This window comes from Syngnathoides biaculeatus, chromosome 9 (genome assembly GCF_019802595.1).
Source record: "Syngnathoides biaculeatus isolate LvHL_M chromosome 9, ASM1980259v1, whole genome shotgun sequence".
Taxonomy (NCBI): domain Eukaryota; kingdom Metazoa; phylum Chordata; class Actinopteri; order Syngnathiformes; family Syngnathidae; genus Syngnathoides; species Syngnathoides biaculeatus.
Genome location: NC_084648.1, coordinates 23,558,345 through 23,580,464, shown reverse-complemented (window position 1 = coordinate 23,580,464; position 22,120 = coordinate 23,558,345). Strand labels below are relative to the sequence as shown.

The following is a 22,120-nucleotide window of genomic DNA, read 5'->3' as shown; positions in this document are numbered from 1 at the left end:
TCTTTTTAGGTTGTCTCTCTCACAGTGGACATGCACCTATGATGAAAATTTCAGACCCATCGATGATTTCTAAGTGGGAGAACTTGCAATATAGCAGAGTGTTTAAATACTTGTTTTCGTCACTGTACATAAAAGTCAGTCTCTTCGCAGATATTCTGCATTGTGCGCAAAAAAAAAAAAATACAATGCAAATTGAAAATATACCATACAGCTATTCAGTTTGTGGCATTTTGCAATGTGATTCAATTAATGAGGGATGACTCTTTTTTTACATTCAATAGCACAATTCGCATAAGTACTGTAATAAATGAAAAGAAGAAGCCACTGGTTTCTTTTGGGCAGGACACGGAACTTTCTCGAACAACGACCCGCTGCCCTGCCACTCTTTTCCTAGTTTACTTTACACCCGCGCCTGACCGACCCCCCCCCCCCCCCCCCCGCACTCTTAACGATGTACACTCATAATTACAAATGTTACAGTACTTACGCACATCAATGTGTTTTATAATGACAGCATCCACAGTCTGGGCAACGTAGCGCAAAGACGAGCTAGACATACTGCATATGTTTACTTTCAATATTAATGGAGAAAGTTAAAAAAGAAATACTGTTGTTTTAAGGCGCAATGACTGTCGGAATATGTGAATAATCTAAGAAAAAGTGGTTAAATTGGATGAGATTTTCGCTTTTCCGAGTGGGAAAGGTTTGGTCTGAAGCCAAAGTAGAAAGTACAGGATGAGATGGTGTGCAATTTTAAAATTCCACCTTGGCACAGCCTGATCCAGGACGAAAGCACAGACAATACCTTGCACAAAAAGCTAATTCTGTATTTTAAAAATAGGAGGCAACATAACATTAACCTTAAAATGGTTTGGGAGCACCATTACCCCCCGAGAGGCTGGCTGCTTGAAAAGTAGATCTTGGGGTAAAAAAGTTGGGGGCACCCCAGCTCTAGTTGAACATACCTGCTTCATTGTCCTTGCCATCAGTACAGAGGGTTTCCATGGCTACATGACATCCTGCTCCTCTCCATCCTGACTGGCAGATACAGTGCCATCCACTGACCTCTAAGGTGCATCTTCCATTGTTGTTGCAGAGACCTGGACAACCCTCTGGGCAAGGTAAAAAATACAAAATAAAATTAAAATATCCATAGTTAGAGCAGAGTGACTGGGACAGGATTGCCGGTGGTCAGTCGGGTGTTAAACAGGCTTCATCCAATATACATTTTGGAAAGTTGGTGGGAATAATAACCACCTTAGTAAAGCCTGAGAAACTGCACTCAGGCTATCATGGGAATATAGCCTTTCATTCCAAGTAAGAAAGAGCCCAAGCTTGAATTTACAGCTAATTAAATTATTTGGGCGCACTGTACATTTTACACACGCTGTTGGGTCAAATCCTTCTTCAACACGCTAAACGCACCTTCAGGTTCAGGCTGATGAAACACAGCAAAATTTGTATGATCTAAAAATACACCATGAAGTTAGTACTCGATACAGTTCTGGCTTCTAAAGAGATAGATAAAAGTGTTAGGGCTTTCAAAGCAATAAATAGCAATGTGTAGAACACAATAAATGTTTGAATTTATTTGTTCTCTTTAGCTATAATTATTTATCAATTATCAGATGCAGGAACGCACAATCAGATAATTCTAATAAACATGTTAAAGGAAACTTTGAATACAAACAAACAAGGTGTATAACAAAATCACAGTTCAACCTCCTAGTCGACCACAATTCAATACATTGTATTGTTGATTTGAGTTGTTTTAATTTAAAATCTGTTTTGCGCAAGATACAAACAGTATATGGGTGACTTGAATTAATCTGTTCCAGGCACAGACTCTCGCCACCATAATCCTTGTTATACTTTTACGTCATACTGATAATAAATGTGTTTTTATTTCTGAGCTTTTATTGTGCCCCATAAGTCTGACAGGGTCTGTTGTTATCTCTTTCATGCCACACAAATGATTTTTCAACTTCCAAGCTTTCGTTTTAATGTTGGGGCATATTTTTACACTCAATTTCTGTTTAACTCCAATTTATATCCTTTTTGGTTGGTCAACTTGACTTGGTTTGCTGGAGGTTTAATTTTAAATATTTATCAAAGCTTTAAGAATTGGCACTGTAGGCTATATGGAATCTGTTTCGATGGTGACAATTCTTTCCAGTTACCTTGTTCATCTGACAAGGCAAATCATTTAACACCTCAATGTGACTTATCATTGTGCATAAAACTGGACAAGCACTACACTATACTGTTATTTGGCAACAGTGTCATGCATTAAAAATCACACCTGTCTTCAAAAACCCATATTGGTTCAAGCCCAATGAGTGAAAATGTGCTCCTCTGTAAACAAATAGAAAATTTAATGACAATGGAGACAAATCAATTGATTAAACCACATAAGAAAACAACTGAATTGTTGTAGTTTCACATGAACCATTTAGATAGCCTGGAGCCATACATAACATGCACTGCACATCTTTAAAACCAATCTCACTATATACAGTCCCATTAAAATCTATTGGCCCCCTTCTGGAGTTCTTAGATTTTTCCATAGGTTTCACACTTTGTTTAAGATCATCAGACAGATGTACATAAATATCAGACAAATGTAACCCAAGTGACATTAAAAGGGAAAAAAAATATTTAAAGTTACCTGCCCTTGTGTGAAAATGTAATTACTCACACTTTGTTAAATTATTAATTTATTGTGGCTAATGATCAAACCGAAGCCAGATTCTCTTTTGACCTGTTCAATCAAGAAATCCCAACAAACATGTCCCAACAAAATCAAGTCGGTCACAAGATCTAAAAAAGGTCTAATAAAATGACATGATCCAAACAAAATCCAGAAACGTTGAGATATAAAGTAGCTACATTTATCAAGATTTAAGATTACAACGAACTATAGGGAGAGCTAATATCCTCTCATGGGAAAAACATGGAACAGTGGCTGGCCTCGAAAGCTTCCCTTAATATAACAGCGGTGACTCATCCAAAAGGCCACATTAGAACTCAGGACAATTCTAAAGAACTACTGGCTTCTCTTGACTCAGTTAAGGTCAGTGTTCAACACAATGACGAAGAAACTGAACAAAAAAAAAGGTACCAGTGGAAGAGTTCCAATGCGAAAACCACAGCTGATCCAAAAAAACCCATAAAGACGCATGTTACGTTTGCAAAATAAATAAATAAACATCTGAATGGTTGCCACCAGAGCAGAGAATCAGGTGGTTGAAGTTGAAGAAGGAAGAATGTCATGGGGCCTTTTGGAAAGAGGTGAGACAGGCTCTAGATGGACAGGAAGAGCTCACGGAAGACTAGAATAGTACTGCCAAGGTACTCAGAGAGGCAGGCAGGAGAGCACTTGGGGTGTCTTCTGGTATGAAAAATGAGAAGGAGACTTGGTGGTGGAACCTCAAAATACAGGAAGTCATCCAAGGAAAGAGATTAGCGAAGAAGAAGTGGGACGTGGAGAGGACTGAGGATAGGCTGAAGGAATCCATTAAGATATGACGTAGGGCAAAAGTAGAGCTGGTGAACGCTAAACAAGAGGCATATGACGACATGTACACCATGTTGGATACGAAAGAGGGAGGAAAGGATCTTTACAGGTTGGCCAGACAGAGGAATAGAGATGGGAAGAATTTGCAGCAAGTAAAGGTGATTAAAAGATAGCGATGGAAATATGTTGACAGACGGCAGTAGTGTGCTAAGTAGACGGAAAGAGTACTTTGAGAAGTTAATGAATGAAGAAAATGGGAGAGAAAGAAGAGTAGAAGAGGCAAACGTGAATGACCAGGAAGTGGCAATGATTAGTAAGGGGGAAGTTAGAAAGGCACTGAACAGAATGAAAAATGGAAAGACACTTGTTCATGATGACATACCAGTGGAGGTATGGAAGCAATTTGGAGCAGTGGCTGTAGAGTTTCTGACCAACTTATTCAATAGAATACTAGCGGGAGAGAAGATGCCAGAAGAATGGTTGAAAAGTGTGCTAGTCCCCATTTTTAAGAACAAAGGCGATGTTCAGAGCTGTGGAAACTATAGTGGAATAAAGATGATGAGCTACACAATTAAGTTATGGGAAAGAGTAGTGGAGGCTAGACTCAGGACAGAAGTAAGTATCTGCGAGCAATAGTATGGTTTCATGCCAAGAAAAAATACCACAGATGCATTATTTGCCTTGAGGATGCGTGTGGAAAAGTACAGAGAAGGTCAGAAGGGGCTACATTGTGTCTTTGTAGACCTAGAGAAAGCCTATGACGGGAACTTTGGGACTGCATGCGCAAGTCTGGTGTGGCAGAGATATATGTTAGAATAGTACAGGACTTGTATGAATGCAGCAGAACAGCGGTGAGGTGTGGCGTTGGTGTGTCAGAAGAATTTAAGGTGGAGGTGGGACTGCATCAGGGATCGGCGCTGAGCCCCTTCCTGTTTGCAGTAGTAATGGATAAGCTGACTGATGAGGTTAGACTCGAATCCCGTTGGACTATAATATTCGCAGGTGATATTGGGATCTGCAGTGAAAGCAGGGAGCAGGCGGAGGAACAATTAGAAAGATGGAGGCACACACTGGAAAGGAGAGGAGTAAAGAAGTAAAACAGAATATATGTGCATGAATGTGAGGGGTGGAGGAGGAGTGAAGCTTCAGGGAGAAGAGATAGTGAGGGTGGATGACTTCAAATACTTGGGGTCAACAATAGAGAGCAATGGAGAGTGTGGTAAAGAAGTGAAGAAATGGGTCCAAGCGGGGTGGAACAGTTGGTGGAAGGTGTCTGGTGTTCTATGCGACAGAAGAGTCTCCGCTAGGATGAAGGGCAAAGTTTACAAAACAGTGGTGAGGCCGGCCAAAATGTACGCATTATAGACGGTGGCACTGAAGAAACAACAGGAAGCAGAACTGGAGGTAGCAGAAATGAAGATGCTGAAGTTCTCGCTTGGAGTGAACAGGTTGGATGGGATTAGAAACGAGCTCATTAGAGGGACAGCCAAAGTTGGATGTTTTGGAGACAAGGTTAGAGAGAGCAGACTTAGATGGTTTGGACATGTTCAGAGACTAGAGAGTGAGTATATTGGTAGAAGTGTGCTGAGGATGGAGCTGCCAGGCAAAAGAGCAAGAGGAAGACCAAAGAAAAGGTTGATGGATGTTGTGAGGGAGGACATGAGGACAGTGGGTGTTAAAGAAGAAGATGCACGCAATAAGCTTAGATGGAAAAAGATGACATGCTGTGGCAACCCCTAACGGGAAAAGCCGAAAGGAAAAGAAGAAGAATGGTTGCCACCATTGATGGGAGAAAATTTTATGGACTGATAAAATGAGATTTTTGGTTTTTGGAAGATGTGTGTCTGATTCCATCTGCTGTAAATGTACAGAAGTTAAGAAAAACAACATCTCAACAGTCAAACGAGGTTGTGGGAGGTCTTGGTGCTGGTGGGGATGGTCTTCATTCTCCTTCAGGACCTGGACAACTTGGTGTGATTGATGGAACCATTAATTTTGCTCTTTACTAGAAAATCCTCAGTCAGAATTTTTAGCCTTCAGTTTGTGACCTCAAGCTTACACGAACTTGGGTTCTACAGCAGGATAACAAAAATCCAAAACACACCAGTAACTCAACCTCTGAATGGCTTAAAAAAAATAAATCTAAGGTTCTTGGGTCCAGAATTTAATTCAATGGAAATGCAATGGCATGACCCTAACATGCACAAAAATTCTCAATTTTTAATGAATTCAAACAGTAATGCAAGGAAGAGGGGTCTAAAATATCCCCACAGAAATCTAAAAGACTCATACTCTCTTGTGGAAAATGCTTGATTTCAGTTGATACTGCTGTGGATGGCCAAAACAGTCAATAGGTTTAGGAGGAAATTACTTTTTCGCACAGGGCCAGGTAACTTAGTTTTTCCTGAATTAATGCAATCACTAGTTAAGGACAGAATTTAAGTTCACTTCGGTTAAATTTGTCTGATATTTTACATTTGTTTCATCATCACAAACATTAAAGTGGTCAAACTATGAAAAAGAAGGGACTTGATAGTTTTTCATAGAATTGTGCAATATTTATATGCATGGAACCATTTTATCTTCAAGGAAATAAATGTAATAGAATACAGTGATAGAGAATGAGGTACTAACAAATATACAAATGTTCCAAAATTTTTTCAAGGATGTTATATGGTAAAACAAATTTCTCAGATCAAAGTGAAATCCTATACCTAGCAACCAAATGAACAATTAACCTTTCTTCAAACTGAAGCTCATTTGTTTCCTCAGGACTGTTACATAGCCCTACAATTTTAGCCAGTGGGGGGTACAAATCACAGGCTCAAATCCATGTGAAAACACAAATGAAAGAGACAGCCACATAAATTCTAAGGATGGTCAGGTGGTTGGAACTCCATGCCTACAAAGATTTTATTTGATGCCCCTGTGAAGCATTCTATTACCACAGACAAATAAGTAAGAGTCATTCTTAAAACAACTTTAAAATCCAAGCAAAGCCTTGCTGAAGATAAAATGAGAGGTGGAGGCATAGAACCAGTCAGCATGAAGATAATCAGAAAACAGAAGGACAGCAAGTGGCTAAATCAACAAAAATAATGATACATAATTTTACTGAGTGCAAGACAACAATGAGTCACATTTTAGACTGTGTTGTGTGTGTGAATATAGACAATAGAATTCCCTATTCTCATTCAGATAAATAAAGAACATAACCATGCGACAAGTATAACTTAAAGAACATAACTGAAATAAAGAAATCACCGTGAAGATTTTTTTCAAATACAAATACATGGAGGAGAGAAAATAGACAAAGAGATATACAAACAAAGTGTTTGAAATGTTTATATTTTGGGACACTGAAGCTTGTAAATAAATCTTTGACGTGAATAGATTACCTTTATATCCTGCGAAAAAGGAGAGGGCACGAGGAAGAGAGGGAAGACAATTAGGGAAAAACATAAATTGAACAAAAGCAGTTAAATACACTTGGCAATAAACAGATAAATGGAATCTATAGTCAAAACAAAAGGACAGTAGGGTCTTCCCTCAGATCTTTGGAGTGCAGTGAAAAAATTCCCAGAGAAACAACAGTCTTGACTGTCTGATAAAGCCATTTGTACACCCCCAAAACATATATGCAACACTTTTGTTTTTGCGCCCATTTTTTATGAACTCATCTCAAAGACAAAACTTTTCAACAATACTTACATAAAAGCCCAATGAGCACTGCTCCTTTGAAAAATAATCCATCCACCTCACAGGTGTGGTATATCAAGATGCTGATTAGACGGTGTGATTGTTGCACAAGTGTGCCATAGACTGCCCACAATTAAAGGGCAGTTTCGCTGTATAATGGCTGCAGGGGGCAGAAAACTAGTCAGGTTGTGGTGTCCCCACCACCAACCCCAACCAGTTTGCTTACAGAGGAAACCGGTCCACGGAGGATGCTATCGCAATAGCTCTCCACATTGCACTGAGCCACCTGGAACGCCAAGGGAAGTACGTGAGGATTCTTTTCATAGACTTTAGTTCAGCCTTTAATACCATCATCCCAGGTAATTTGGTTGACAAACTCTCCCTCTTTGGACTATCTCCTGCTGGATTTAAGACTTTCTCACAAACCGTCCATAGTCTGTCAGACCTGGGCTACACCTCTCTTCTTCAATCACCCTCCGCACCAGGCACCCTCAAGGTTGTCTTTTGATCCGTCTCCTATAATCTCTGTACACATATGAGTGCATATTAGCCCATCCCAGCAACTCCATTATCACGTTTGCTGATGATATCAGCGTGGTCACGGGCTCATCTCAAAAGCTGCCTACAGTAATGAGATTGCAAATCTGTCAAAGTTGTGTACAGCCCACAATCTTACACTGAACACCACAAAGATGAATGAAATCATCCTGGCAGTGCGGTGTGGACTTGGTCCCACTGTTCATCAATGGGGAGTATGTAGAGAGAGTCCACTCCTTCAGATTTCTGGGAGTCTACATCAAAAACTCACCTTGCTGTAAATACCACAGGTGAAAAAGGCCTAGCAGCTACTCCATTTCCTGAGAGTGCTCACGAAGAACAATCCGGAAGCTAAGATGCTACTGGCTTTCTACAGAACCACCATCAAGAGCATCCTCACGTACTGCATCATACTGTGGTGTGGTGGATGTACAACAAACAATATGACATTGCCTTCAAATACAGCCAGACTTCATTCAATTCACTCTGTATATGTTTACGCTTAACTAAGCATGGCTGTTCTAGAGGAGGAGAAAGAGAAAAATGTGCTGTTTTCAGCACATTACGTGTTAGCTTGTATTGTTTTTAACTTCCCAATATATATCGCAGGGTGAAAGAAAATCTCAATGTTAATTCTTTTCAATCATAGAGCCCTGGTGAAGACCTTGATGAAGACAATGAGCATCCAGATGAACTTCCCTGAGACCTTTTCTGACGGTTAAAGCAGGAATTCTTTGGTTAAGAGAGCCAGATTTTGCTGTCTGAGTGGCTGGTCTCTTTGAGGTAAATAATATCGAGGTCCTGGGGTGGTTTGAACATATGTAGTCTGCGACTCTAAGGCTGGTTGAATGTAATGCCAAATTCTCTGAAACGTTTTGGGAGCTGGCAAATGGTAGAGAACAGAACAGTCGATTTCTGGTTAACAGCCCTGGTGGACATTCCTACAGTTATCATACCAAGTGTGCTACATGGGTTGCTGTGTGATCAAACTTGACATTTAACGCTTGCTGTCCAGATCCATGCAGAAAAATGACTATGGGCGAGGCTCCACTTACTGTACATGTACATTATGTGGAGCTGTATGAATGTATAAATTATATTGAACCATAAAACCATAGCGTGATATTATATTTATAAACTGTATGTAGCTGATAAGAAGGCCCCGTAGCTCAGTGGTTAGAGCACTAGTTTGGAAAACCAGGGGTTGTGGGTTCGTATCCCACTGGGGCCTCCACTCCCTGAGAAGGGTTGTGTCAGGAAGGGCTTCCGGTGTAAAAATTGTGCCAAACATATATCAGCGTTCATCTGAGATGACACACTGTGGCAACCACGAAAGGGACAAGCCGAAAGAAACTTTATGTAGCTGATATGAACCAACAAATTTAGGAATGATTTTAAAAAAATATTTGTCCCCAGGCGGCACGGTGGACCAGCTGGTAAAGCATTGGCCTCACAGTTCTGAGGACCAGCATTCGATCCCGGCCCCACCTGTGTGGAGTTTGCATGTTCTCCCCGTGCCTGCGTGGGATTTCTCCGGGCACTCTGGTTTCCTCCCGCATCCCAAAAACATGCAACATTAATTGGACACTCTAAATTATCCCAAGGTGTGATTGTGAGTGCGGCTGTTTGTCTGTCTCCGTGTGCCCTGCAATTGGCTGGCAACCAGTTCAGGGTGTACCCCGCCTCCTGCCCGTTGACAGCTGGGATGGGCTCCAGCACTCCCCAGGACCTTCGTGAGGATAAGCGGCAAAAGAAAAGAGATGGATGGATGGATAGATGGACGTTTACCCATTCAACTGCAAACGCTGACAGGCTCAACTGACTCATCACACCAGACAAACTAAAGCGGGAACTTTTCATCATGAAAATGCAGTTACCCGCCTCCTGCTTTGTAAACCAAAATGGGTAGATTGACACAAGAGTGACACACAAAAAAATGAAGCTAAAAATGTATTAGCTATGTTTGTTGAATACATAGATTATGCACAGTAAATGCAAAATAGAAACTCCGACTGCAACGGACAATCAAGATCGGATTTTCGGCACCACTCTACCCACTATTGAGGACTTGCACGCAACGCAAACTAAATCCAGAGCAGGCAGGATCCTTTTGGATCCTCTACATCGTGGCCACCAGCTCTTCCAGCTATTTCACTCGGGAAAGCGCTACAGATCAATGCAAGTCAAAACTAGCAGGCATTTGAACATTTTTTTCCATCTCACAATTAAGTCATAAAATTCTTGATCAGCAAACCTATTTTCTGCCTTGTGCCATTGTTAGGACCTTCACTCACATCCTGCTTGGCCAATCACTATTAGTATGAGTAGTATATTTTGTAGACTATTGCATGATTTCTCACTTTAAACTGCTCCCTTTGCACAATTGTCATTGCACTGGGCTATAACGGGAACCACTAACAGGTAAAGGCACTCTGTACAAGCGAAACACAATGAGGGCCGTTGACACACTCTTATTTCCTTTCTTTTCTAAATGAAGAAGACTTTACATCTTGCACATCAAGAGTCGCCTCTTATAAGGAATAGTTCCTATAAACAGAAATGTCTCTTGTTCTTTGTTTTCGTCGCTGTTTCTTTGTTCTGAATGTCGTACCTGTACAGCACCGACTGCCGGAGAAAAATTCCTCGTGTGTTTTTACACACTTGGGCAATAAAGCTGAATCTGATTCTAAATTAGTTGCTTATTTAAGTCACCCAGTAGCTTGCCATAAAAAGATGAAAAAAAACAATTAGTTTGCACAAACAATGTGTAACTTGAAGCCATGGTAGAGAAACTGGTTAAAGCATTGGCATCACAGTTCTGAGGACCGGGGTTTGCAACTTCTCCCCGTGCCTGTGTGGGTTTCCTCCAGACACTCCGGTTTCCTCCCACATCCCAAAAAATTGGAGACTCGAATTTGCCCTGAGGTGTGATTGTGAGTGTGACTGTTATCTTTCCCTGCAATTGGCAAAAATAATGTATATATTTCAGTCTTATTCCCCATGTCCAGGTATTGGTACGATTTTGAGTATAGTTGTATAATTTTACATTACAATAGTGTTTACGTTCAGTAGTCTCGAGTGCTCCCCATGGAGTTTGCATGTTCTCCCTGTGCTTGCATGGATTTTCTCCGGGCACTCGGGTTTCTCCCAGAAGACCCCAAGATACTTGAACTCCTCCGCTTGGGGCAGGATCTCATCCCCGACCTGGAGAGGGCACGACACCCTTTTCCGACTGAGGACCATAGCATCGGATTTGGAGGTGCTGATTCTCATCCCAGCCGCTTCACATTCGGCTGCGAATTGTTCCAGTGAAAGCTGGAGATCACGACTTGATTAAGCCAACAGAACCACATTATCTGCAAAGAGCAGAGATGCGATGCTGAGGCCACCAAACCGGACAGTTTCTATGCCTTGGCTGCGCATAGAAATTCTGCCCATAAAAGTTATGAACAAAATCGGTCACAAAGGGCAGCTTTGGCGGAGTCCAACTCTCACCAGAAATGAGTCCAGCTTATTGCCAGCAATGTGGACCAAACTCTGACAGTGGTCGTACAGGGACCGAACAGCTCGTATCAGGGGGTTCAGTTCCCCATACTGCCGAAGGACCCCCCACAGGACTCCCCGAGAGACATGGTCAAACACTTTCTCCAAGTCCACAAAACACATGTAGACTGGTTGGGCGAACTCCCATGCCCCCTCGAGGATCCTACCGAGGGTGTAGAGCTGGTCCACTGTTCCACGGCCAGGATGAAAATCACATTCCTCCTCCTGAATCCAAGATTCGACTTCCTGACGGACCCTCCTCACCAGTACCCCAGAGTAGACCTCACCAGGGAGGCTGAGGAGTGTGATCCGTCTATAGTTGGAACACACCGTCCGGTCACCCTTCTTTAAAAGAGGGACCACCAACCCAGTCTGCCAACCCAGAGGCACTGTCCCTGATGTCCATGCGATGTTGCAGAGGTGTCCCACAACATCCAGAGCCTTTATAAATTCCGGGAGAATCTCATCCACCCCCGAGGCCCTGCCACCAAGGAGCTTTTCAACCACCTTGGTGACCTCAACCGAAGAGATAGAACAGCCCGCCTCAGAGCACCCAGACTCAGCTTCCTCATGGGAAGGCGTGTTGGTGGAATTGAGGAGGTCTTCGAAGTATTCTCCCCACCGACTCACAACATCCTGAGTTGAGGTCAGCAGCGCCCTGTCTCCACAATACACAGTGTTGACGGTGCACTGCTTCCCCCTCCTGAGACGCCGGACAGTGGACCAAAATTTCCTCGAAACCATCCTGAAGTCATTCTCAGGGATGAGAATGACCAATTTGGAAAAACACTGAAAATGTCTGTAAATAGGGGGGTGGGGGGATTGGGGGGGGTTGAGCTCCTATTGGAAGACAGAGTTCACACCACTTTGCCGGGAATGTCCACTTTTTGTTTGTGTTCAGTTAGACATGTTGATACCGTTTTCGGTCCTATCTGTTACACTTTTTTCAAGCCATGCCCGTCTGAAACAGTTTTTGATTCCAGCATCCTTGTCAATTGCCCTCGCTCGATATTAATTTTTTTTCCAACACTTTCGCCATTGTAAAACTATGATCACGTCATCGCTCAGTTCGCGCTATCATTTGGCTAACTAACAAGTTACACTGCGATTTATGAGAACCGAGAACACACGTACATGGCAATGGTGAAAACTCGATTAACCACTAACACGATTGGATCGTTATACTGCATAACTCTGTTGTCCAATCGAGTAATCTGCCGCAAACAAGTTTTAATGTTTATGTCGCAAAATGCAAATATTTACACTACCGAGCAAGTTAGAATGGCATATGATAGTCGTGCTTGTGGTAGCACTAAGGTGAACTTGCAGCTTGGAGCCCACCACTGAGAGGCAGGCGCACGATACCCCCCCTAAAATTCTTTTCAACGGATTTGCGCTTATATCGAGAATGGTCATTTTGGTCTGGAAAAAGTCGGAAATCCGCCGATCAGCGGAAAATTCTCATCCCTGGATTCTCCATGGCTTCACCAAACTCTTCCCACGCCCAAATTTTTGTCTCAGCAACCACCGAATCTGGATTCCGCTTGGCCAGCCAGTACCTATCAGCTGCCTCAGGAGTCCCTCATATCAGAGGTGCCGGACTCCTTCTTGACCTTGACAGAATCCCTTACTGTTGGTGTCCACCAACGTGTTCGTGGGTTGCCACCACAGCTCCAGTCGGCCACCTCACCAATGGAAGCAAGGAACATCGTCCACTCAGACTCGATGTCTGCTGCCTCCTCCGGGACGTGAGCAAAGTTCTTTCGGAGGTGGGAGTTGAAATTCCTTCTGACAGGGGAATCTGCCAGCCGTTCCCAGCAGACCCTCACAATATGTTCGGGCCTGCCACGTCAGAATGGCATGTTCTTCCACCATCGGAGCCAATTCATCACCAGGTGGTGATCAGTTGACAGCTCCACCCCTCTCAACACCCGAGTGTCCAAGACATGCGGTCGCAAGTACGATGACACTACCACACAGTCAATCATCGAACTGGGACCTAGGGTGACCTGGTGCCCGGTGGACATGTGAATACCCTAATACTTGAACATTGTGTTTGACAATCCATGATGAGCACAGAAGTCCAGTAACAGAACACCACTCAAGTTCTGATTGGGGGGGGGGGGCTGTTCTTCCCAATCATGCCCTTCCAGGTCTCACTGTCATTACCCACGTGGGCATTGAAAACCCCAGCAGAATGATGGAGTCGCCAGAGGGGGCGCTTTCCAGCAGTCCCTCTAAGGACTCCAAAAAGTGTGGGTACTCTGAACTGCTGTTTGGTGCATAAGCAGAAATAACAGTCAGGACCCGTCCCCCTACCTGCAAACCCCAACATACAGGCCCTGAGCAGGGGGCAATAAGTGTACCCACACCTGCTCGGCCTCTCTCCCCGTTGGGCAACTTCACAGTGGAACAGCCCAACCCCACTCAAGAGGAGTGTTGACAGAGCCCAAGCGGTGAGTAGAGGCGAGTTCGACTTTCTCGACCTCACGCACCAACTCGGGCTCCTTCCCTTCCAAAGAGGTGACGTTCCGTGTCCCTCGAGCTAGTTTCTGTAGCTGGGGATCGGATCGCCAAGGTCCCACCTTTGGCCACCACCCAACTCACTTCGCAGTCGACCTTTATGGCCCATCTCACAGGTGGTGAGCCCATGGGAAAGAGGACCCATATTACCCTTTCAGGCTGTGGCCAGCTTAGTCCCATTGGGTGCTGGCTCAGCCAACACGTGCTTGCCTTCGAGCCCCACCTTCAGGCCTGGCTCCCGAGGGCACCGGGAGCCAGGGGCGGTGTCTCCCGTTCAGGCAAGGGAAACCAAGATCCAATTTTTGTACTCATCATCGGGGTTTTGGAGTCGTACTTTGTCTGGTCCCTCACCCAGGATCTGTTTGCCATTGGGTGACCCTACCAGGGGGCATAAAGCCCCAGACAACTTAGCTCCTCGGATCATTGGGACACACAGAGCCCTCCACCACGAAAAGGAGACGGGTCGAGGAGGGGCTTACACATTTCGGAAACAGTCAAAAAGATGCACAAACAAACCTCCTTGGACAGGTATTTTTTTAAATAGCCATCTATTGAAACAAGAACGTGTTGCAAAAAAAGCCAAAGCTCTGCAAGAGAAAAGACACCAACATAATTCAGCAAAACTGAAAGAAAAAAAATACAGTCGCATTTCTGTTCATTCAAGTTCATTAAGTGTAACATTAAGCTAAGTGCTAAGTGGCTGAGTGAAATGATCCAAAATATGTTCAGCAAAAATGAAAGAAAAACAAACATGTTGTAATCAAGTTCAGAGATAGTATAAAAAAAGAGACTAAACAAAAGTGACTGAGAAACCTCATTCACAAACATCCTCCATCTGCCTTCTCCACCCACCACCTCCACCAGTATCTTCTGGAATGAAAAGTCGTCTTTATCTCCAAGGTAAGTACACTTTATAATAGCAGTTCCTTTCTTTCCATTTACTTTTACGTTTTTATACAATACAATACAATATTTTTTATTTAAAAATACATTTCTTATTTAAAAATGTGGAAAATAAAAAATGGGGTAGCATTTTGGGGGGGTGGAATGGATTAATGGCATTTACATTGATTTCAATGGGGAAATCCGCTATGACATGAGAGCGACTTGAGAAAAGAGCTCAGTCATAGGATGAATTAAACTCGTATCTCAAGGCACCACTGTGCTAGAAACAATTGGTTTGGCAAAGTATGTCCCTTTAATGTTTTTATAAAAAGAGGGACAGTGTCAGGGGGGTTCACAAACGTTCAAACAGCCTGGTATCTGGGGTTTGAAGAAACTAGCCCACCCCCTCCTAAAAAAGGAAACAGTCAAACAAACAAAGCAAAAAATTGTAGAAAAAATCACGAGGCTGATAAGGAGATGGTTGCATGTAAATATACTGTATTAACTTAGCTAAACTAAAACAAAAAAAAAAGAACTAAAGATGCATATTGAAAAAAAAAGACAATTTATAGCACTATGGTGGGAAAAGCAAAAAATGAGGATGAAACCAGCGAATGACAGGTGGGAGAAGGAAAAAGTATACAGTACCTTTTACTCTAATATCCGGATTGTGAGCTTTTAAAGAGAAAGAAAGAATGAAAGAGGAAAACTTTAGTACAGAATATTAGCTAGTTGTGGGAAAAAAATATATGACATTAATTTAGTGACTTAATTTAGTTACTCAGCATCTGACAGAAGAAGAAAATATAAAATTAGACAAACGTTTTAAGAATACAAATAAAGGTATGTTATTGCGAGAACATTTGAACTAATATACGTCCCATTCCGAAACGTCCTGAGTAAATAAGAGACATCAAGTTAATTCCGCTTGAAAAAAAAAAGTATACAGAATATGTGCAGTATCAGTATTATATCCTGTATTTGTAAAATATCAGCAAAAAGTATCAGCAAAATGATTTTAGAAAAACAGATGGGCATGATGCTGGTGGTGTTAGAAAATATAAGGTCCAGGATCTGAATGGAGAAACACATCCACAGAGACGTCACAAATTTCTGAAGTTTTGTGTGATAAGAGTGGGATTTTTAGGGATGGAAGGATGGATGAAGAACAACTCGTCAGTTTTCGTGAAGCTGTTTCTCATCTTGAATGTACAACCCCTAATGGATTTCTTCTCATCTTGCTGTTGTGCTCTCGCAGCATCCTCTATGTTGAAATTCAGTTTAAATATGTCTAAGTGTTAATATCTGAAGACAATTGCAGCTATTTGACAGTGAAACTGTTGCTGTCTGTTGGTTTGACAACGAATAGCATTTTAAGTGAGGGGATGCAGTCCCAAATGTTTAAATAGATAACAATGCTTGTTTTGTTCTCTACTCTGTATGTCTTCATAAAAGTACTGTATGTAGGTGTGCATACTAAATCCACTTACCGATATTGCAATGCTCTCCAGTCCAGCCCTGGTTACACTCACACTTCCCCTCCTTACATACGCCGTTCTTGCTACACAATGGGTGGCAGGCTTTCTGATCACACACAGTTCCAGTCCATCCCTCCTCACAACGACACAAACCACCATAACAGATGCCATGACTGCCACATTCCACCTCACATACCTCTGTTGGGAGAATGAAAATACAGGTATATTTCATGAATTATAAATTACATGATATAGGCATTAAAATAAAACACAACATCATATGTATCTTGGACAGCGATATGCTGTAGTAATATATATAATATATAGATACAATATATACTATATACTGTACATAATTAATATAATATATGAAAACTATATATATATAGTGTGTATATTTATCATTATCATTATATTTATTAATTGTATGATATGAGACACACCTAAGGAGCAATCCGGTCCAGTCCAATTCTGGTCACAGGTACAGCTACTAGTTTCTGTGATATGAGTGCCATGACCTGAACATTGGTCCGGACACATGGCCTTGGCAATTTCACAGCTTGCTCCACCCCAGCCAGGCTGACAGTGACACTCGCCATGAATACATACCCCATGGGCAGAACAACTGGGATCTATGCAATCCACTGGAGGCACAGAGATAAAGAGACACACTTAAAAAAAATATTAGGTTTAATGCAAACTGTTCCATAGTGTTGTTTTAGCATTAGGAAGGTACATTATACACACTACAGACGACATACTGTACAACATACATGTATATTCATGTGAAATATCAAAATATTACAAATATAAAAATAGTAAAATTAAATATTAATTTATTTAATTTGCAAGCAATCAATCTCCGAATAAACCAATGTTCAATTTCCACAGATGTGGAAATCCTCTGCTGGGGAGAATGCAGTATGTGTCTCTCCTGAGTAACCCATCCATTCATTTTCTACTACTTAACTGAGGTCAGGTCGTGGGGTCAGTAGCTTTAGTAGGGACGCCCAGACTTCCCTCTCCCCAGCCCCTTCATTCAGCTCTCCAGGGGGGTCTTGAGGCATTCCCTGGCCAGCTGAGAGACATAGTCTCTCTAGCGTACCCTGGGTCATCCCCAGGGTCTTCTCCTGGTGGAAAGTGTTCAGAACACCTCATCAGATGGCCAAACCACCTCATCTGTCTTCTCTCAATGTGGAAGAGTGATGGCTCGACTCTGAGATCCTTCTGAATGACCAAATTTCTCACCTGATACCTAAGGGAGAGCCCGGTCACCCGGGGGGGTAACACATTTCGGCCGCTTGTATACAGGATCTTGTTTTATTGGTCATGACCAACAGTTCGCGACTATAGGTGAGAGTAAGAAAATAGATCGACCAGTAAATTGAGATATTTGCCTTTTAACTTAGCTCCTTCTTTATCATAACGGACAAAAACAAAGTCTGCATGGCTGCAGATGTTGCACCAATCTAATTCTCGACCTCTCATTCCATTTTTCCCTTACACTTGAAAAAGATCCCAAGATACTTGAACTCCTCCACTTGTACACGCTGGAGAGACTATGTCTCTCAGCTTGCTTGAGAACACCTCAGGATTCCTTCAGAAGAGCTGGAGGAAGTGCCTGTAGAGAGGGAAGTCTCCTTGGTAAAGTTACTCCTCCCGTGACTTAACCTCAGAGAAGTGAAAGAAATTGGATGGATCCCAGTTCATCTGAACATGAGTGCATGTGCAAATCAAATAGCTCCCAACTCTTAGTTGACCACTATACAAAAACTACCTCTGAGTAGATAAAGGTTATTACTGTTAATGAAAACAAACAAAATATTGAAAACTGAAATTTAAAAAAAAAAAAAATTGACAAAATACAATAAAAAAACGGTGTTTTAAAATATGATAATGGTTATGTTCACAAAACTGAAAATGAACTATAACTATAATGCAAATGTTTGTCATTTTTGTCTTTGTAAATGAATGAGTTTTTTGGGTTAATTTTCAATTTTCAAAGTATTTACTATGGGGCCACTGAGAAAATGTCTTAAGCAGCCTTTTTGTGTTGGCTGCCCCCTGCAGTCTGCCAGTTGATAAGACACATTTTATAATGCACATCTTTTCTTTGGTCAGTTGTTAACTAATTCAACTGTATTTTCTGGAGAGGGATGGGGTCCTGTATAATCAAACTGGTGCTGTCAAACCAGGCTTAATAAATTTCAGCTAAAATAAATATCATGGGCAGCACGGTGTGTGAGCTAGTAAACCGTTGGCCTCACAGTTCTGAGGTTCCGGATTCAATCCCGGATCCACCTGTGTGGAATTTTTCATGTTCTCTCCGTGCCTGCGTGGGTTTTCTCCGGGCACTCCGGTTTCCTTCCACATCGCAAAAACATGCAACATTAATTGGACACTCTAAATTGCCCCGAGGTGTGATTGCGAGTGCGGCTGTTTGTTTCCATGTACCCTGCGATTGGGTGGCAACCAGTTGAGGGTATACCCCGCCTCCTGCTCGTTGAAAGCTGGGATAGGTTCTAGCACTCCCCGCGACCCTCTTGAGGAAAAGCGGCAAAGAAAATGAATGGGTGGGTAAAATTCAAGCATTCTTTTAAATCCCAGCACTTGTGTGGGTGTGGGAGAAAGCAAGAGGTAAAGTATTTATCTATTGCTCATTAAATCTGTCTATAACAGATCACAGATATGACCAAAGATGTGACGGCTGCCCAAGACTTTCCCATTTATTGTGTATATACTGAAAGGGCGAAAGCTATTGGTGGCGAGACGAAGCCACAGGAAGCTTCAAACCAATTCAGAGAAAGGGTTAATTTCTTGAAGCTTCATGGGCACACGATATAATCTGCAGGCCATGTGTGTAATTACAGGCTGCTGCATCTTCATGTGTGATGCATGGAACTCTGACATCTGTTTTGTCTCGTGGGAATGACCATGTACTACAAAAAATGTATGAACAAATAATTAGTTGACACTGTATGATAAAATATAAATAATAAAATTTTGTTAGGGCGGAAAGTGTTGGGCTCACAGTTCTGAGGACCTGGGTTCAATCCCAGCCCTCCCTGTGTGGAGTTTGCATGTTCTCCCCGTGCCTGTGTGGGCTTTCTCCAGGCACTCCAGTTTCCTTCCTTATCCCAACAACATGCCACATTAATTGGACAGTAAAATTGCCCTTCGGTGTGATTGTGAGTGCGGCTGTTCGTCTCTATGTGCCCTGCGATTGGTTGGCAACCAGTTCAGGTACCCTGGCTCCTGCCCGTTGACAGCTGGGATAGGCAAAGAAAATGGATGGATGAATAAACTAACATTGACCAAACCCTTACGACACTATCCAGACTCTCAAATGACTGCAACTCTCGTCAAAACCCACATTTTAATGTCAGAGTCTGAGGGGTTTATATTGGTTTTAAACATTTAAAGCCGCGGAGCATGGCTTCGGATGTCATCTTTGTTTGGATTGTGTCATGATCCTGCCGTTCTAGCCCGGGCTGTGCGGGTGCCCACACGGTTGCGCTGATTGGGGGGCGCACACCTGCGCCTCATGCGGGCTGATTATCCTGTGTATTTATATGACCCCGATGACGACTGGTCCGGGCCAGATCGTTCTGTCACGCCCTATCGGAACGGGAGTAGGACCCAAACGCAAGGCTCGGAAGATGCAAGGTACTTCGGGGAGAAACGTTTATCATTCCGTGGTCGGGGATCAGGCAGGCAGTCAGGTGCAGCAGCGGTAGTTGGGACGTCGAGCGAAGAGAGCAGGTGAGCGGGTAGGCAGGAGTCGGTACACGGGAGATCGATCAAGGAAGGCAGAAGTGTCAAGGGAGTCAGGCTTACAGGGTCGGTCGGAGAACAGGCGGAGGTCGGTACACACGGGTTGACGATCAGGGATACGGAAGTACTCGAACGGGGCATGAAGCTCAACGATCTGGCCCGGACCAGCCATCAGGGTCATATAAATACACAGGATAATTAGCCCGCATGAGGCGCAGGTGTGCGCCTCCCAATCAGCGCAACCGCGCGGGCACCCGCACAGCCCGGGCTGGAGCGGCAGGATCATGACAGATTGCTGTATATTTTATATTTACCTTCTTCACAGTTGTCGCCCTGATAACCAGTATTGCAGATGCAACTACCCATAATGCAGATGCCATGTCCGCCACAATGGATGTCAATACACTGGTTTGCAGGCACATCACATTCTGTGCCTTTCCAACTGCTGTAGCACTGGCAGCGTCCACGAGAATACTGGCCATTCCCACTGCACAGCACAGGACAGGAAGCTGTACAAGACATGAACATAAAATTACTTTGGCTGAACCTATCTTTCTCAATTTTGTGGAGAATAGATGTTATTCAATTGCTGGCCATGTTCCTACTTCAGCAGTAGGTGACAGCACAATGAAGCATCCTTGCTGATCTGTTGGTTAAAAATAAGTAAAATGCACTAACAAACACAACAAAAAATATTTTCCATTTGATTTGTTTGCAACGAAACATCCATACATTGGCCATAAAATATGAGCCACCTGCCATGAACACAATCTAATAAAGTGCACTAGTAGCTGTTTAAATTTTCCACTGCAGTAATAATTCTCAGTTTGTTTTCAACTCTACAAGAGGTAGTATTTTAACAAAATGTCTGTTTTTGTAATGAGAAGTGTTTGTTGTATAAGACCAGTTCAGTGATGCACAGTTCTTTGCTCTTAGTCAAATTAAAACTTATCGTATTATTAAGTAAATGAAGCTAATGAACTCGATCTCTTTGAAGTGTCCTACATTTTCCAGACGCACCGCTTAATAGGTCACGTCCACCCCGTGTGGCCCTGCCGGACCGTACGCGGCGAATATACTGTTTACTGCAAGCTCTGTTACGTTGTAAAAATTTGATAGTTACACAGAAATACTGTAAATGTTTATTTATATACCTTATATTTATTTATATACCACTGAAGTATTGGGTTTTAATAGCCTCAGAAAGTCTCACATATCATTGTAGTCTCACAGTCGCTCTCAATGTCATTTTTATTTCAAGTTGCTACAGAAGTTGTGCTGATCAACTCACGTAGCAGTCCAGCCTTTTAATCCTTTAGTGACAGTAGATTCTACTCTCCTCACGTTGCAGTCCAGCCTTTCAATCCATTAGTGATAGTAGATTCTTTCACACTGTTCAATGCATTTAAAATCCAACGGAAGAGCTTCACATGTGGCCACTTTTTTTGTGGAAGATTTTTAAATTACTTTCATTAAAAATATATATTTTGTGTTTGGGCAGCGAGTTTCTATTCCCCGCCTTTGGCCACCGCCCAGGTCACATTGCACCCGACCCCTTTTCAAGAAGGGGACCGGAGGGTGTGTTCCAAAGAAAGGGGGATTACACTCCTCAGCCTGCCTGGAAAGGTCCATTCAGGAATGCTGGAGAGGAGGGTCTGTTGGGAGGTCGAATCTCAGATCCAGGAGAAGCAATGTTGTTTTCGTCCTGGCCGTGGAACAGTGGACCAGCTCTATACCCTCTGCAGGTTCTTCCAGGGTGTATGGGAGTTCGCCCAACCAGTCCAGTTGTGGACTTGGAGAAGGCGTTCGACTGTGTCCCTCGGGGAGTCTTGTGGGGGCTTCTTCAGGAGTATGGGGTACTGAGCCCCCTGATACGGGCTGCTCGGTCCCTGACCACTGTCAGAGTTTTGTCAGCATTCCTGGCAATAGGTTGGATTCGTTTCCGGTGAGAGTTGGACTCCACCAAGGCTGCCCGTTGTCACTGATTTTGTTCACAACTTTTATGGACAGAATTTCTAGGCGCAGCCGAGGCGTGGAGGGTGTCCGGTTAGGTGGCCTCAGCATCACATCTCTGCTCTTTGCAGATGATGTGGTTCTGTTGGCTTCATCAAGCTGTGATCTCCAACGCTCACTGGAGTGGTTCGCAGCCGGCTGGGATGAGAAT

At 43.0% G+C, this 22,120-nt stretch overlaps 1 protein-coding gene and 1 non-coding gene across 9 annotated transcripts in view; one reads left to right on the top strand and one right to left on the bottom strand.

Annotated features, from left to right (window-relative positions):
* The window catches only part of tenm3 (teneurin transmembrane protein 3), a 338,666-nt gene that overhangs the window by 159,547 nt on the left and 156,999 nt on the right, over positions 1-22,120 (bottom strand). For 6 of the 8 annotated variants that reach the window (XM_061830594.1, XM_061830598.1, XM_061830595.1 and 3 more), the window contains 5 exons: positions 20,271-20,465; positions 16,626-16,826; positions 16,195-16,380; positions 15,353-15,379; positions 966-1,112 (listed from right to left, as the gene is read on the bottom strand). In XM_061830594.1, the coding sequence (XP_061686578.1) occupies positions 966-1,112; positions 15,353-15,379; positions 16,195-16,380; positions 16,626-16,826; positions 20,271-20,465 (756 nt within the window). The remainder of the gene's footprint in view (positions 1-965; positions 1,113-15,352; positions 15,380-16,194; positions 16,381-16,625; positions 16,827-20,270; positions 20,466-22,120) is intronic. The other 2 variants (XM_061830596.1, XM_061830597.1) reach the window with 1 other exon arrangement.
* On the top strand, positions 8,912-8,984 carry trnas-gga (transfer RNA serine (anticodon GGA)). Its single transcript has one exon. It is a non-coding gene; the product is annotated as a tRNA-Ser (tRNA).